This window comes from Gopherus evgoodei, chromosome 5, assembly GCF_007399415.2.
Source record: "Gopherus evgoodei ecotype Sinaloan lineage chromosome 5, rGopEvg1_v1.p, whole genome shotgun sequence".
NCBI lineage: Eukaryota > Metazoa > Chordata > Testudines > Testudinidae > Gopherus > Gopherus evgoodei.
Genome location: NC_044326.1, coordinates 85,399,275 through 85,414,314, shown reverse-complemented (window position 1 = coordinate 85,414,314; position 15,040 = coordinate 85,399,275). Strand labels below are relative to the sequence as shown.

The window sequence follows — 15,040 nt, the reverse complement described above, 5'->3', positions numbered from 1 at the left end:
ATTAAATAAGAAAATTATTATATGGCATTTAAAATTTTCACCTTAGAATAAAGCCATCTTTTGGTGTCTGTTTCTAAGTCTCTTGAGAATAAAAGACAACAATCAGATGAAGAAGGACTTTTATTATAAAATCCACTCTCAAGATTTAAATGCTAAGCAACTTTGGGGATTTAGCCATAAATAACTCAAGCAATTAAACTATTGGAGTTTGATGCCAGATTTCTTGAAGTCTGAGAAAGACTATAAAACTATCCCCTGGAATTTATAAATCAGGCAGAAAAGGGTTGATCCCAAAATTCCATAAGACTATTCTATTCATAATAGAAACATCTATAAACTCCAGCAGTACATTATTTAAGAGGAATCTAGAATAAGCCTTTACCAGTACCTATTAAACAGAATAACCATGGCTCACGTATTTATTTGTGCTACTGATAAAATATTGATAAACTATTAACAATTTATATATAATTTTTATAGTAAAAGTATTATATTAAATTACAACTGCATATGCACTAATTGTACCTTTAAAGTGTATACATTAAATTCAATTTTTCAAGCAGTAAACACCAAATTCTTAATGAAATATCACAGTTTAGTTCTTTATTTCCCTTAAAGCATGATTGTATAATAGTTGTTACTGTTACAGATCAGGTTTAAGATATAGAGGACTTTTTCTGATCACTGTGAAAACCATGTCCAAAATATTTAACATCACTTCATTTCTTCCTATTGATACACAAAACAAAACAAAACCACAGCTTTCACAAATTTGAAGAAAGAACAGTGATAAAATTAACTCAATATTGCCATTTCTTAAGGAAATTCTTAGAAATCCTTTTTTTTTTTAATTTTCTTAAAGTTTACTCATTGAAAGTGAGCAGGTAAAATAATTGATTATGACTAAATACACCTGTAAGCAGACAATGGAACCACGTACATGGGACCTAATTCAATTCCATGTGCGTGAATGTAGATGAATGGACATGGGATTGGGCCCCTTTGTTTCATTCAGAACATTCTTGATAATCTAGGCCTACCCTCTTCTAAAAAGACTCAGTCAATTGGGCCAGATTCTGGAGCAGTTTTAGGATGCAGACAAATAGCCTGAGATCGTCAAATTCACTTCACCTGTAACCCAAGGTCAAGTTTGAACTTGGGCCTCCAGAGTTGAAAGGCAAATGAATCAAATGACTACCTCAATCTTTCTTCAACTTATACACTTCTAAACAGGTGTACAGTTTCCTATTGATGAGAAACTGCCATTTTCAGATAGGCTGAAGTGTTGTGGAGAGTTGAAAGATGTCTCAGTCAACCTAATATAATTGAAAACTGCCACAAAAGCTAATCAATCCTCCATCCAGACTCCTACATTTCACAGAGCTGACAAGCATAAAGGAACTTAACCTCCTTAAACAGGGAAAGTGACTGTGTCTTAACCAGTAAGAGGGCAACTTTCTCCATAACACGACAGAAATCCAAAACCCTCAAAACTCAATCTTTCTGTTCATATGATTATGTAATAAAGATAAGCTCTGCTCTGCCTTTGAAATTCTGCAGTACAACTAAACTGAAAGAATTGTGTACAGCGGGTGGGTTGTTTTGTGTTTTTAAACCATTTAGTTTAAAAAAGGAAGATAATTAAGAAAAATCAAACTGTAGCTTATATCTTTCATAGTAAAATACCTGGTCTGTGGTAGCCCAAAGCTAGTGCCAATGCCAACACGTGGTAGACAGTTAACCACTTTTTTTACTGTTGCTGGGTCTGGGAAGTTGAACATGATAGCAACTGTGAACAAACAGAACAGTTAGAACATGACATTATTTCCTGTCATTTATAGTAGGCTTCCTATACTAGGCTTCCTACTTGAATTCAGGTCTATCAGATACAGCATTAAATATCTTTTCCCATAATATACTGTAAGTCAAATGTTTTATACATCATGAGTTATTTCTTTTTAAAACTGCATTTTAGAGCTACTTCTAGTTGTAAACACTAGCAGAAGTTTCAGCAAATGTCTTATTAGCATTAACTGAGCACACATTACCTATAGCAATTTTTTATTTGAACATAATAAAAATTAAAGTTATGTTTATTCATCTTTATTTCCAGATTCAGCTTGGCAAAAGAAAAAGCATACACAGTTTGTATAGTAAGTGCACCATACACAACTGTGACTTCTGCTGGGAATTTTTATTTTTTTAAGCTATTTTCCACTTAAGTGGAATTAGAAGAGAAATATTTAAAGATTTTCAACAGACATGAATTCTTTTTTTAAAAAAAATACCTCTGTGATGTTGCACTTTATATGATTTTATGAAAATATGCTAATGAGTGTGAATATAATGTAACTGGAATATGCTTCGTGCAAAAGGTCTCTTGTAAGGTATCGTTAAAAAGCTTATAATCTACTGACTGTGGTCATCCTATCTGTCTGTATGTATCATTCTTGTATCAAACTAGAAATATGAAATCTAACTCTGCAAGCCTATTGTAATTATGCAAAGTGTGAGCCATTAATTGTGGTTTGGAATAAGACGGTTACTCACCTTTGTAACTGCTGTTCTTCAAGATGTGTTGCTCATATTCATTCCAGTTAGGTGTGCGTGCGCCACGTGCACATTCGTCAGAGACTTTTTTACCCTAGCAACACTCGGTGGGTCGGCAGGTCGCCCCCTGGAGTGGCGCCACGATGGCGCCTGATATATACTCCTGCCGGCCCCTCTGCTCCTTAGTTCCTTCTTGCCGGCTACTCCAACAATGGGGAAGGAGGGCGGGTGTGGAATGGATATGAGCAACACATCTCGAAGAAGAACAGTTACAGAGGTGAGTAACCATCTTTTCTTCTTCGAGTGCTTGCTCATATCCATTCCAGTTAGGTGATTCCCAAGCCTTACCTAGGCGGTGGGGTTGGAGCGAGACGTTGCGGAATGTAAGATCGCTGAGCCGAAGGCGGCATCGTCTCTAGACTGTTGGACCAATACGTAGTGTGATGCAAAGGTGTGGATGGAAGACCAGGCGGCCGCGCGGCAGATGTCCTGTATGGGAACATGGGCCAAAAACGCGGCAGATGAAGCTTGAGCCCGAGTAGAGTGGGCGGTGAGATGGCCCGCCTGAGCATGAGCCAAGTCATAGCAAGCCCGAATACACGATGTAACCCAAGATGCAATACGTTGGGAGGAGATTGCCATGCCCTTCATATGTTCCGCCACTGCCACGAATAGCTGAGGTGAGCGCCAGAAGGGCTTGGTCCTCTTGATGTAGAAGGCGAGAGCCCTTCGGACATCCAAAGTATGGAGCAGAACACCTGGCATTTCCTGTTCATTCTGGCGATGAATGCGGCTTTGGACAAAAGACTGGCAGGAAGATGTCCTGGTTAACATGAAAGGTGGAGACGACCTTAGGGAGGAATGCCGGGTGCGGCCGCAGCTGCACCTTGTCCTTATGGAACACAGTATATGGAGGATCCACAGTCAATGCACGAAGCTCTGAGACTCGTCTAGCCGAGGTGACAGCGACTAGGAAAGCTGTTTTCCAGGACAGGTACAGCAGCGAGCATGTGACCAAAGGCTCAAAAGGGGGCCCCATGAGCCAGGTTAAGACGAGGTTCAGGTCCCAGGTAGGGGTAGGGTGTTTGAGCTGTGGGTATAGTCGCTCCAAGCCTTTGAGGAATCTGGAAACTATAGGGTGGGAAAAAACAGAACTGCCAGCTTCCCCCGGATGGAAGGTGGATATAGCCGCAAGATGTACTTGCAGAGAGGAGATCGCCAACCCCTGCTCTTTGAGAGACCACACGTAGTCCAGGATAGTGGGGACTAATACAGAATGCGGAGAATGGCCGTGCTGGTCCCACCAGTGGCAGAAGCGCTTCCATTTTGCGAGGTATGTCGAGCGCGTGGAGGGCTTCCTGCTTCCCAGCAACACTTGCTGTACTGCGGCGGAACAGCACAACTCCGACTGGTTTAACCAGACAGGAGCCATGCAGTCAGATGAAGGGACTGCAAGTCCGGATGCATCCTGCTGAAAAGCCTTGTGTGATCAGGTCCGGCAAGAGCGGCAGGGGAATTGGGTCTGCCAGGGACAGCTCGAGCAGCATGGTGTACCAGTGCTGCCTCGGCCAAGCCGGAGCGATCAGGATAAGGTGGGCTCTGTCCCTGCAGAGTTTGAGCAGGACTCGGTGGACGAGAGGGAACGGTGGGAAGGCGTAACAGAGGTGGCCCGTCCACGGAATCAGGAATGCGTCCAACAGGGAGCCTGGGGAGCGACCCTGTAGGGAGCAGAACACCTGGCATTTCCTGTTCATTCTGGATGCAAACAGGTCTATGTGGGGAAAGCCCCACCTCCGGAAAATCGAATGGAGAACGTCTGGACGGATGGACCATTCATGTGACAGGAAGGACTTGCTCAGGTGATCTGCTAGAGTGTTCCATACCCCCGGGAGAAAGAAAGCCACTAGATGTATGGAGTGGGCTATGCAGAAGTCCCACAGCCGTATCGAGAACCGTGTCCCACCCTGCTTGTTGATGTAATACATGGCCGTTGTGTTGCAGGGTTCACGGACAACACAACGGCCATGTAGATGGCACTGAAAGGCTTGGCATGCCAGCCGGACCGCTCTCAGCTCTCGTACATTGATGTGGAGCGTCAACTCCCGGGGTGACCAAAGGCCTTCGGTGCACAGGAGCCCTAGGTGGGCGCCCCAACCCAGCGAAGACGTGTTAGGGACATGGAGGGCTGGGGAGGATGAAACAGCAGGCCCGCACACACTCGGGATGACGTCTTCCACCAGTCGAGGGAGCCTAGAACATCCGGGGGAACTGTCAGAATAATGTCTATGGCGTCCCTGCCCAGCCGATAGACCGAAGCGAGCCAGGTTTGCAGAGGGCGCACTCGCAGTCTGGCATGCCTTGTGACGAAAGTGCATGAGCCATGTGCCCCAGGAGAGCAAGGCAAATATGAGCAGAAGCGGTTGGAAAGCTCTGAAGACTTTTGACAAGGGAGACTATGGCCTGACACCGGTGTAGGGGCAAACTGGCAGTTGCAAGGTTGGAGTCCAGCATTGCCCTGATAAATTCTATCCTCTGCGTAGGCACCAGGGTGGACTTGTCCAAATTGATGATCAAGCCTAGAAGCATAAGCAGCTCCCTGATGATGGTGACATGACTGATGACTTGTGCCTCTGAAGCCCCTCGGATAAGCCAGTCGTCGAGGTAAGGGAAGATGTGTATTCGACGACGGCGCAGGGAAGCAGCGACGACCACCATACACTTCGTGAAGACCCGAGGGGCCGAGGAAAGACCAAAGGGAAGGACAGTAAACTGGTAGTGACCCTGATTTACCACAAAGCGCAGATACCTCCTTTGCGGGGGATAAATTGCAATGTGGAAATATGCGTCCTTCATGTCGAGAGTGGCGTACCAATCTCCGGGATCCAGGGAAGGAATGATGGTTCCTAGGGATACCATGCGGAACTTGAACTTTTTGATGAATTTGTTCAGTCCTCGCAGGTCCAGGATGGGCCAGAGGCTCCCTTTTATCTTGGGGATTAAGAAATATTGGGAATAAAACTCCTTGCCCCTTAACTCCTCTGGTACCTCCTCTATAGCTCCGATTGAGAGGAGCTTGCGAATCTCCTGAATGAGAAGTTGCTCGTGAGAGGGGTCCCTGAAGAGGGACGAGGAGGGGGGGTGAGAGGGAGGGGGAGAAATAAACTGAAGACGGTATCCAAGCTCCACCGTACGTTGGACCCAACGATCTGAGGTCAACTGGGACCACGCCGGAAGGAACGGGGAAAGGCAATTGTAAAAGTGAAGAGGATCCAGGGAGGGAATTGGTACGCTGCTCTCGGGCGCACCCTCAAAAGTTTGCTTTGGGTCCTGGTGGAGGTTTGACGGGACCGGAATTGTTGCCCCCTTGAGGTCTAGACTGACGTCTGCGGGTAGTACGACCTCGTCTTCGGGCAAGATCCTGTCTTGGCCGAGGAGGGGGGTAAGTGCGCTGAGATTGGGAGCGGAAGGACCGTCTCTGAGTCTGGGGTGTATGCATTCCCAGAGAACGCAAAATAACTCGGTTGTCCTTCAGACTCTGTAGTCTGGGGTCTGTCTTTTGTGAGAATAAACCTTGTCCATCAAACGGTAAGTCTTGTATGGTGTATTGTAGCTCAGGCGGCAGGCCGGACACTTGCAACCAAGATATGCGGTGCATGGCTATACCAGAGGCGACTGTTCTGGCTGCAGAGTCGGCGGCATCTAACGAGGCTTGTAGCAAGGTTCTCGCGACCCTCTTTCCTTCTTCTAGGAGAGCTGTAACTCCTGACGGAAGTCCTGGGGAACCAACTTGGTAAACTTGCCGACAGCCTCCCAGGTGATGTAGCTATAGCGGTTTAAGAGGGCCTGTTGGTTCGCCACATGGAGCTGAAGGCCTCCAGCAGAGTATATTTTCCGGCCCAATAAATCCATGCGCCTGGCCTCCCTAGATTTTGTCACGGGGGCTTGTTGGCCGTGGCGCTACCGTTCGTTGACTGATTGTACCACCAACGAGCAGGGGGCGGGGTGCACGTAGAGATACTCATACCCCTTAGAAGGCACCATGTATTTTCGTTCTACTCCCCTGGCTGTAGGTGGGATGGAAGTCGGGGACTGACAGATGGTGTCTGCTCTGGCTTGGATCGATCTGATGAAGGGGAGGGCCACCCTGGTTGGTGCTTCCGCCGATAATATACTAACCACCGGGTCCTCCTCCTCAGGAACTTCCTCTACGGCAAGACTGATATTCTGGGCAACACGCCGCAGAAGATCCTGGTGTGTTCGGAGATCAATTGGCGGGGGCCCCGATGATGATGTGCCCGCTACCGCCTCATCCGGGGAAGAGGAGAATGACAACCCTGGGATGAGTGGGTCCTGGACTGACGCCTCATCCTGGGGGACCTCCGTCTCTGGAACATCATGCTGCTCAGGTGCATGTGTAGAGTCTTCCTTTGTACCAGCGGGGGAGGCCTGCTGGCTGTGGCCTCTAGTGCATGGTGCTCCGAGTGGCCAGAGCGTGCTGGGCCCATTGGTTCGCTTTGGGCTTGGTGATAGGCCCAAGGTGTCCAAAAAGACCATTGAGGTGGTCCATGGTCCAGGTGGGCCTGCGCATCTCAACCCCCGTAGGAGGTGCTGTCCGCATGTGAGGAGGCGGACAGGTGACGCGACGGCCACGGAGGAGCTGAAGTTGATTGGGCCAGGTCTCTGCGCCCACAGAGCTCATCTCTGCACGGTACCAGCGAATGGTACCGGGAACCATGGCAGTATCAGGAGCAGGACCGGGACCTGCTACCAGCGCGGTGCCGGGAGGTCGACCGGTGCCTTATGTCGTCGTGCCGGGATCAGCTGCGAGAAGTATGTCGGTGCCAGGATCTGAACTGATGCCGAGAGTACCAAGACGGCGACCGGGATCTCGAGCGGTGCCGCGAGTACGACCGGTACCGTGGAGAACGGTACCAGGACTGCGAGCGGCGCCGGGATCGGGAGCGATGTAGAGGCTGAGAGTGATCGCGGGATCTAGATCAGGACTAATGGTGTTCAGTGGTGCGCGGTGAAGGTGGTCGCACCATGGTGGGCTTGCCCAGCGACTGAATAACCCACACCGGTAGTGCCGGGGGTTGGGGCAGTTCAGGCTCTGTTAGAGCGATTAGGTCCCGCACCGCGGAGAAGGTCTCCAGCGTGGATGGCACGACAAGCTCAACCACAGCGCGCACTGGGGAGCTGGTAGGCACCGGACTCAACGGCTCCTGTGAAACCAGAATCAACGGTGCCGCGGCAGTTGACGATGCCGGGCGGTCCATCTTGGAGATACGCTCCGACTGCGGTGTAGCTGTAGGTGCCGCAGGAGCCTTGTGCTTCTTGCTCCTCGGGGAAGGGAGTGGTGCCAGCCGGAGGGTTGGGCCGGTGAAGGGTGGTGATGAGGAGCTTTTATCGGTGCCAGGCGGTCCGGTGCAGAAGAGGTACTTATTCCCGGTGCCGGAGTCGGTGCCGAGGATGGAGGAGTTAAAGCTGACTCCATCAAAAGTTGTTTCAGTCGAATGTCCCACTCTCTCTTTGTCCGGGGCTTGAACGCCTTGCAGATTCGGCACTTGTCTGCAAGGTGGGATTCGCCTAGGCACTTTAAACAGGAGTCGTTCGGGTCTCCTGTGGGCATCGGCCGATGACAAGCCGCGCAAGGCTTGAAGCCCGGTGAACCGGGCATGGGCCCCGGTACCGGGGGAGGAGAAGGGGCGAGCCCCTGATCTTCTTTAACTATATACACACAACTATAAGAACTATTCACTTAAATACTAACTAGAACTACAGAAAAGAACTATATACACGATACTATACAAACGAGCGAATCGCTAGGGAGGTGGAGATCAGCTAAGCCGTGCTCCACTGTTCCAACGACCGACACGGGCCGTAAGAAGGAACTGAGGAGCGGAGGGGCCGGCAGGGGTATATATCAGGTGCCATAGCGGCACCACTCCAGGGGGCGACCTGCCGACCCACCGAGTGTTGCTAGGGTAAAAAAGTCTCCGACGAACGTGCATGCGGCGCACGCACACCTAACTGGAATGAATATGAGCAAGCACTCGAAGAAGAACTTGATGGCTCCCATCAACCACGACAACTGACTGTGGATGACTCTGTTTGCTTGCACGGCTTCCTGTGAGTCAGGCTGGGAGGAATGAAGGTTTAGAGTCTTACAGTAACATGTGATCATGTCACCTGAATTGGAATCCATCTTTAACCTCGTGCTTTTCCATTTAGAAGGAGAGGTGGGAACCCAGAGAGGGACAAAGGACCCCTGCATTTTGCAGAGCTAAATAAGGGGATGGAACAGAACAAAGGGGGCTGCAATCATGAGAAATCCCATAGCTACCACTTGAGCTGGAACAAGGGTTGTACCAGGGGAAAGGATTGGGCCCAGACTAGGAAGGCATCCAGTCTGTGACAGAAGCTTATTGAAATATCTGAGGGTGAGATTTTATCTGTAAATCAGTTTTCTTACTGTATTACGTTTAGACTTGTGTGTTTTATTTTATTTTGCTTGGTAATTTGTTCTGTCTGTTATTACTTGGAACCACTTAAATGCTACTTTTTGTATTTAATAAAATCACTTTTTATTTATTAATTAACACAGAGTATGTATTAATACTGGAGGTGGGGGGGACAAAAAGCTGTGCATCTCTCTCTATCAGTGTTATAGAGGGCAAACAGTTTATAAGCTTCATACAGGGTAAAACAGATTTATTTGGGGTTTGGACCCAACTGGGAACTGGGCATCTGGGTGTTGGAGACAGGAACACTTCTTAAGCTGTTTTCAGTTAAGCCGGCAGCTCTTAGGAGATGTAGTTTGGACCTGGGTCTGGGTTTGTAGCAGGCAAGCATGTCTAGTTCAAACCAGGCAGGACACTGATGTCCTAAGATGGCAGGGAAAACAGACTCAGAGGTAGTCAAAGCATATGAGGTGGTAGTTCTCAAGTGGGTTTCTGTGATGCAACCCATCACAACTTCCATATTTCATCAGGAAACTGAATTCTTCTTTTCTGAGATATCACATGGAAATAATTAAAAACTAAGTGATCTTGTAATGAGATCAGAAGAGGTGGACATTTATGCCCATGTGGAGTTCCATTTAAGGCCCCAATTCAGCAAAGCATTTTGCATATGCTTAATTTAGATCCAAAGGGACTACTTGAGTGCTTAAAATTTAAGCATGAGCCTCAATGCTTTGTTGGATTTGGGTCTTAACCCACACAGATCCCATGGTAAGATTAAGGCCAATTTTAAGCTATGATAAAAATTCTAACAACTGCTCTTCCACTTTTAAATAACATACACATTTCAGAAAAGTCATTTTACCTACAAAAAGTTAACCAGCTCGAGAATACTTGACATGAACTTTTTATTTCATGATTTATTTTTTAAAAAATCTGTTTTCTTTAAGAAAATGTGTAACCCTTTAGATGTACTTTTTGATATCTCAGTATAAATTACAATATTTAATGCACTGTTTGCAAAAGACTGGCACAGGTACAAAGTAGAAAGTAAATATTTAGAAGGCCTTACATACTGGTGAGTTGGAGCTGGTTCCCACCAGTTCACAAGAACCAGCTGTTAAATTTAGACGCTGGTGTAGAACCGGCTGTTAAAGGGGCAGGTGGGTGAACAAACAACTCGGGTCCGTGGGCCACATTCAGCCCGCGGGACCATCCTGTCTCCAGCCTGCCTGAGCTCTCAGCTGGGGAGACTCCCCCGGCCCCTCCCCTACTTCCCCCGCTCCCCTCCCCCCTCGCAGAGCTGCAGCACGCCAAGCCGCTGGCACCAGTGCTCTGGGCAGCTCTGCAGCTCCTGCCGCCTTGAGCAGCAAGGTAAAGGGGGGGGTGAGCTCCAGCGGGCCATGCGGCATCCTTACACGCAGCCCTGAGCAGCATGGTACGGGGGCCGGGCCGGGGCTGGGAAGAAGAGTTGGATAAGGCAGGGACTGGGCAGGGAGCAGCTGGAGGGGGCGGAGGTTCTGGGGAGGGCAGTCAGGGGACAGCAGGGTTGAGTAGGTGGTGGGGAGAGGTCCTAGAGGCCAGTTAGGGTGGGGGGGATCTCGGGAGGGGCTGATCAGGGGACAAGGAGCAGGGGGGTTGATGGGTTGCTTGCGGCGCTTGCGGGATCTGAGGGGGGCAGGAGATGGGTGGGGGTCAGATGGGCAGGGGACAGGCTGTTTTGGGAGGTACAGCCTTCCCTACTGGCCCCGATACAATTTTTCAACCCTGATGTGCAGGGCCAGCTTTAGGAAGTGTGGGGTCCGATTTGAATAGTTTTGACGGGATCCCAGCAGGTATAACTAAAAAAAAACCCACACGTAAAAGAACACATGGGGCTTTTACTCACCGGGTGGCACGCCGAGTCTTCGGCGGTGGGTCCTTCGCTCGCTCCAGGTCTTCACTGGAACTGAAGGACCCGCCGTCGAAGTGCTGCCAAAGACCCGGTAGGGAAACAGTTGTTAAGATTTTGGCAGCTCATCACTGCTTACCATTGCTCATCAAAAGAACTCACATATAGGTTGGTTTAAATTGAAATTTAGGAAGGGAAAATACCAGAACAAAGAACTTTCCTAAAGACATACAAGAGCAGTGTTCAACCACTGAGATTTTGAGTCCATTACGATACACATGCATGCTCAAAAAAGGACTTGGAGGGAAAAAAGCAGCTCTGGTCCAAACCAAGTACATGAACAAGGCAGCAATCCATACTAATGTATTATTATATCTTAAGGTAGCGCCAAGAGGCAGCGCGAAAGCAGGTTCCATTGTGCTAGGCACCTTTTACACACTGAATCAGATAGAGTCTCTGTTTCATAGAACTTAATCTAATCTTAATCTAAATAAACAAATCAGACAGAGGGTAGGGGAAATTGATATAGCATAGAAAAAGAGACATGATTTGCAAACATCATGTTAGTGCCACAAATATTTTTTGTTATTTAAATAATTTAGGTGGGTTTTTGTTAGGATGGGACTAGCCAAACAGAAAGACGAAAGAAGGGAGGGAGGACATGAGGAGTAAGTGGATGGGAGGAGCTGGAGTAAGCAGCCAAACAGCACAGGGGAGAGACTGTCTAGAGCAGGGGTCAGCAACTTTTCAGAAGTGGTGTGCCGAGTCTTCATTTATTCACTCTAATTTAAGTTTTCGCGTGCCAGTAATACATTTTAATGTTTTAGAAGGTCTCTTTCTATAAGTCTATAATATATAACTAAACTATTGTTGTATGTAAAGTAAATAAGGTTTTTAAAATGTTTAAGAAGCTTCATTTAAAATTAAATTAAAATGCGGAGCTCCCCAGACTGGTGGCCAGGACCCGGGCAGTATGAGCGCCACTGAAAATCAGCTTGTGTGCTGCCTTTGGCACACGTGCCATAGGTTGCCTATCCCTGGTCTAGAGTGAAAACTACAGAAAGCAGTCGGTTGACATCATCAGTGTCCCATGGTCCCTGCTTAAAATGTTTCTGTGGTTGTTCTATCAATTTCAGTCTCTGGCTGACTCCTCCCTGAAGTTTCTTTCTAAGGCCACATGGCTAGGGGATAGGAAAGTGCCTCATAGGTCCTAGATCCTCATTATCTGACCCTAAGGAGCTACACCTCTAGGTGGCAGACAGTATAGATCATTCTCCAAAAATTTTTTTTTGCCTATCTGCTTAGAATACCAAAAATGTTTCCACCTGCGTGATGGGTGATTTTTTTGAGGCGAACGCACGTTTGCTAGGAATTGGACAGACCAAATTATTTCACATAGATCAAATTGCCATCATATGGTGTGGCACATGGATGGGCTCATACTGCTGACTTTGAGATGTAAATCTCCATATTCTAGTACTAAATCCTTGAACTATGCAGGACCCACAAAGTGTTAAGATTTCTGAAAGTCAGCTGTACAATTTATAGCTGATACTACAGATACTGTAAAAATTATTGTGAAACAGCTTTCAGAAAGGGATTCTCAGGCTGGAGGTTGTGATTCCTCATTAGGTGATGGGGTTGTGATTGACTATCTACCTTACCCTTCCTATATTGCTAAGCAGGATCAGGATCATGGCTATGTGAGTAACCAATTTTTTGGTTTGGTGGCCAAAATAAACAAACAAAAGTTTGGTTTGGGCTGACCAAAAAGAAAAAAAAAACAAAAAAAACAAAAACAAAAAACCCTTTTCCAGAAAAACATGAAAGCTAAAAATAATTTCCTTTGGGATAAACAAAACCTTTAGTCTGACTAAATGTTTTCGTTCATTTTTGATGGTTTCTAAACTTTTTTTGTTTATGAAAAATACAAAATTAATCACAAACAAAAACAGGGCTTTCAAATAAAACAATGAAATTCTAAAACAGAAAGGGTCAAACCATTTTCATATCAGAAAGGCAAAATAAACCGCTCTGACGTTTCCAATTTCTTTTTTAAATTCGACCTAAACAATTCATTGAAATGCATCAAAATTAGCAAATTGTTTTAGTTGAACTGAGTCTGCATTTTTTGGCTAATAATTAATAAATAATAATAATAATAATAATTATATTTGCACAAAAAGTTTCACCCAACTCTAGTCATGGCTAGACTGGTGGGGAGGAGCATAGAGGAATAAGGGGGAATTGAAAGTTGGAGTATTGGCATGGAAAAAATTGAGTACTTCTGGCATAAGGCATCAGAAATGGCAGTACAAATGGCAGAAGTCTTGAGGAAATCTTACTCGTCTTCTAAACTACTGTTTCTGCGCACTTTACACAGGAAGATATGACTATCCCTTTATAAGAACAAAACCAGATTTGAAATCAGAATTCAAATGCAGCATATGAAAATCAAATGGGTCACTCACGTGACTAGGTTTGGTCACACACTAAGAGGTGATTTTTCTTTGGTTGAATATTGCTGAATTCAAAATTACTAAGGATAAAGATCTGGGTATCACTGTGGACAATTCAGTGAAGCCCTGTGCTCAATGCAAAGTGACAGTTTCAAGATAGAAAAATGTTAAGACATGAAGAATCAATTATATATTTCATCTGTATTCAGTTCTGGTCTCCCCATCTCTAAAAAGGGAGCTGAAAATGGAGAGATGGTGTCAGAGATCAGGAATTAAAATGATTAGAAGAATCAAGAGTTCTCTTTATGAAAAGAGGCTGAAAAGCTAGAACTATTGACTTCAGAGAGGGGGATGAATTAAACAGACATAAAAGAGGCATACTAAATAATGACTAGCTCAGAAAAATTCAATCAAACACTCCTGTTTACCCTCCCTCATAATAGAAGAATAAGGAGACATGCAAAAAACAAATTCAAAACTGATAAAAGGAGTTGGGTTTTTACACAAATAATTAACCTGTGAATCTGATTGACACAACTGTCACTGAGGCCAGGAGCTTGGTAGGATTTAGTCAAGAATTAGATATTAGATATTTTAATATACATGAGAAGAATATCCAGAGTTTCACTGAAAATATTTGTTTTCCTTTAAGACATTTAAATCCTGTAGATTATTCCATAATTGTCTATTCTGGGATTTCTTTGAAATCACCTGGAATTGGTCACTGACAAAGACAGGATGTCGGAATATATTGGCCACTGATCTCATTTAGTACTGCAGTTCTTATGTTCCGTTGTCCTTAATACTGCATAACCAGCAACTGTTTTCCTACCACAAGAAAATAATACTCTGTGTAAGTACAACAGATGAGAACACAGACATGCTTTAAGCAAAGTAAGTGTACAGAAAGTGCCAATTCAGCATTTGGACTGTAAATAGAAGCAAAAAACTTAATTGAAAATAAGTGAGTTATGATGTTTTACCCACAAGACTTCTCTCTGGAAAGCTTTATATAGGAAAAAGTTATCCTTAAAATCTGAAATATTTTTGTACATATAATTTCATTTTTTTTAAATCAAAGACACAGCCTATATCCATTAAACAAAAACAGCAGTAAATTCTAGCCAACAAAAAGTGAAATAGCAAACACATATTGTCAAACCAAAATTCTCCATCCCTCCATTCCAATCCCTCTCTACCTCTGTTTGCCATGAAGATCTCTAATGCTGTATTTTGCAGGAGATAGCGTCGGGAAAAAATTGACCGAATCTCTGTGAACAGCCATTTTCCATGGAGTCCCTCTGTATAAGCCAGAATCTAATAAAATAAAAAGGGCTAATAAGTATTTAGGAGCAGACAGGACATTACGTTATAAACAAACTAACTATCAGTGTAGGCACCATCACATTTTTTTTTTCTCCAAAGGTACTTTTGATCCAGGAAATGGGGAATAAAATAGTTAAATCTGCAACTCCAGTAATATTTAAAAGAAAACAAAAACAAAACCTTAATTCAATCACTACATCAATAATGCACTTTCAAATTTGGAAAATATGAGAACTATATTTATGCAACTGATTTCAAAGGCTACACAATCAGATTTTTTGCAGTAAGTATTTTAGAGGTCAGCCTTTCAAAAGTGCTCAGTAACTAACAGCGCCCAATGAAAATCTGGTCAC

General features: G+C 45.3%; 1 protein-coding gene across 3 annotated transcripts in view; it reads right to left on the bottom strand.

The window, feature by feature from the left end:
- LRBA (LPS responsive beige-like anchor protein) overlaps window positions 1-15,040 on the bottom strand; it is a 427,307-nt gene that overhangs the window by 38,647 nt on the left and 373,620 nt on the right. For all 3 annotated transcript variants that reach the window (XM_030563560.1, XM_030563562.1, XM_030563561.1), the window contains exons 41-42: window positions 14,561-14,678; window positions 1,687-1,789 (exon numbers count right to left, since the gene is read on the bottom strand). In XM_030563560.1, the coding sequence (XP_030419420.1) occupies window positions 1,687-1,789; window positions 14,561-14,678 (221 nt within the window). The remainder of the gene's footprint in view (window positions 1-1,686; window positions 1,790-14,560; window positions 14,679-15,040) is intronic.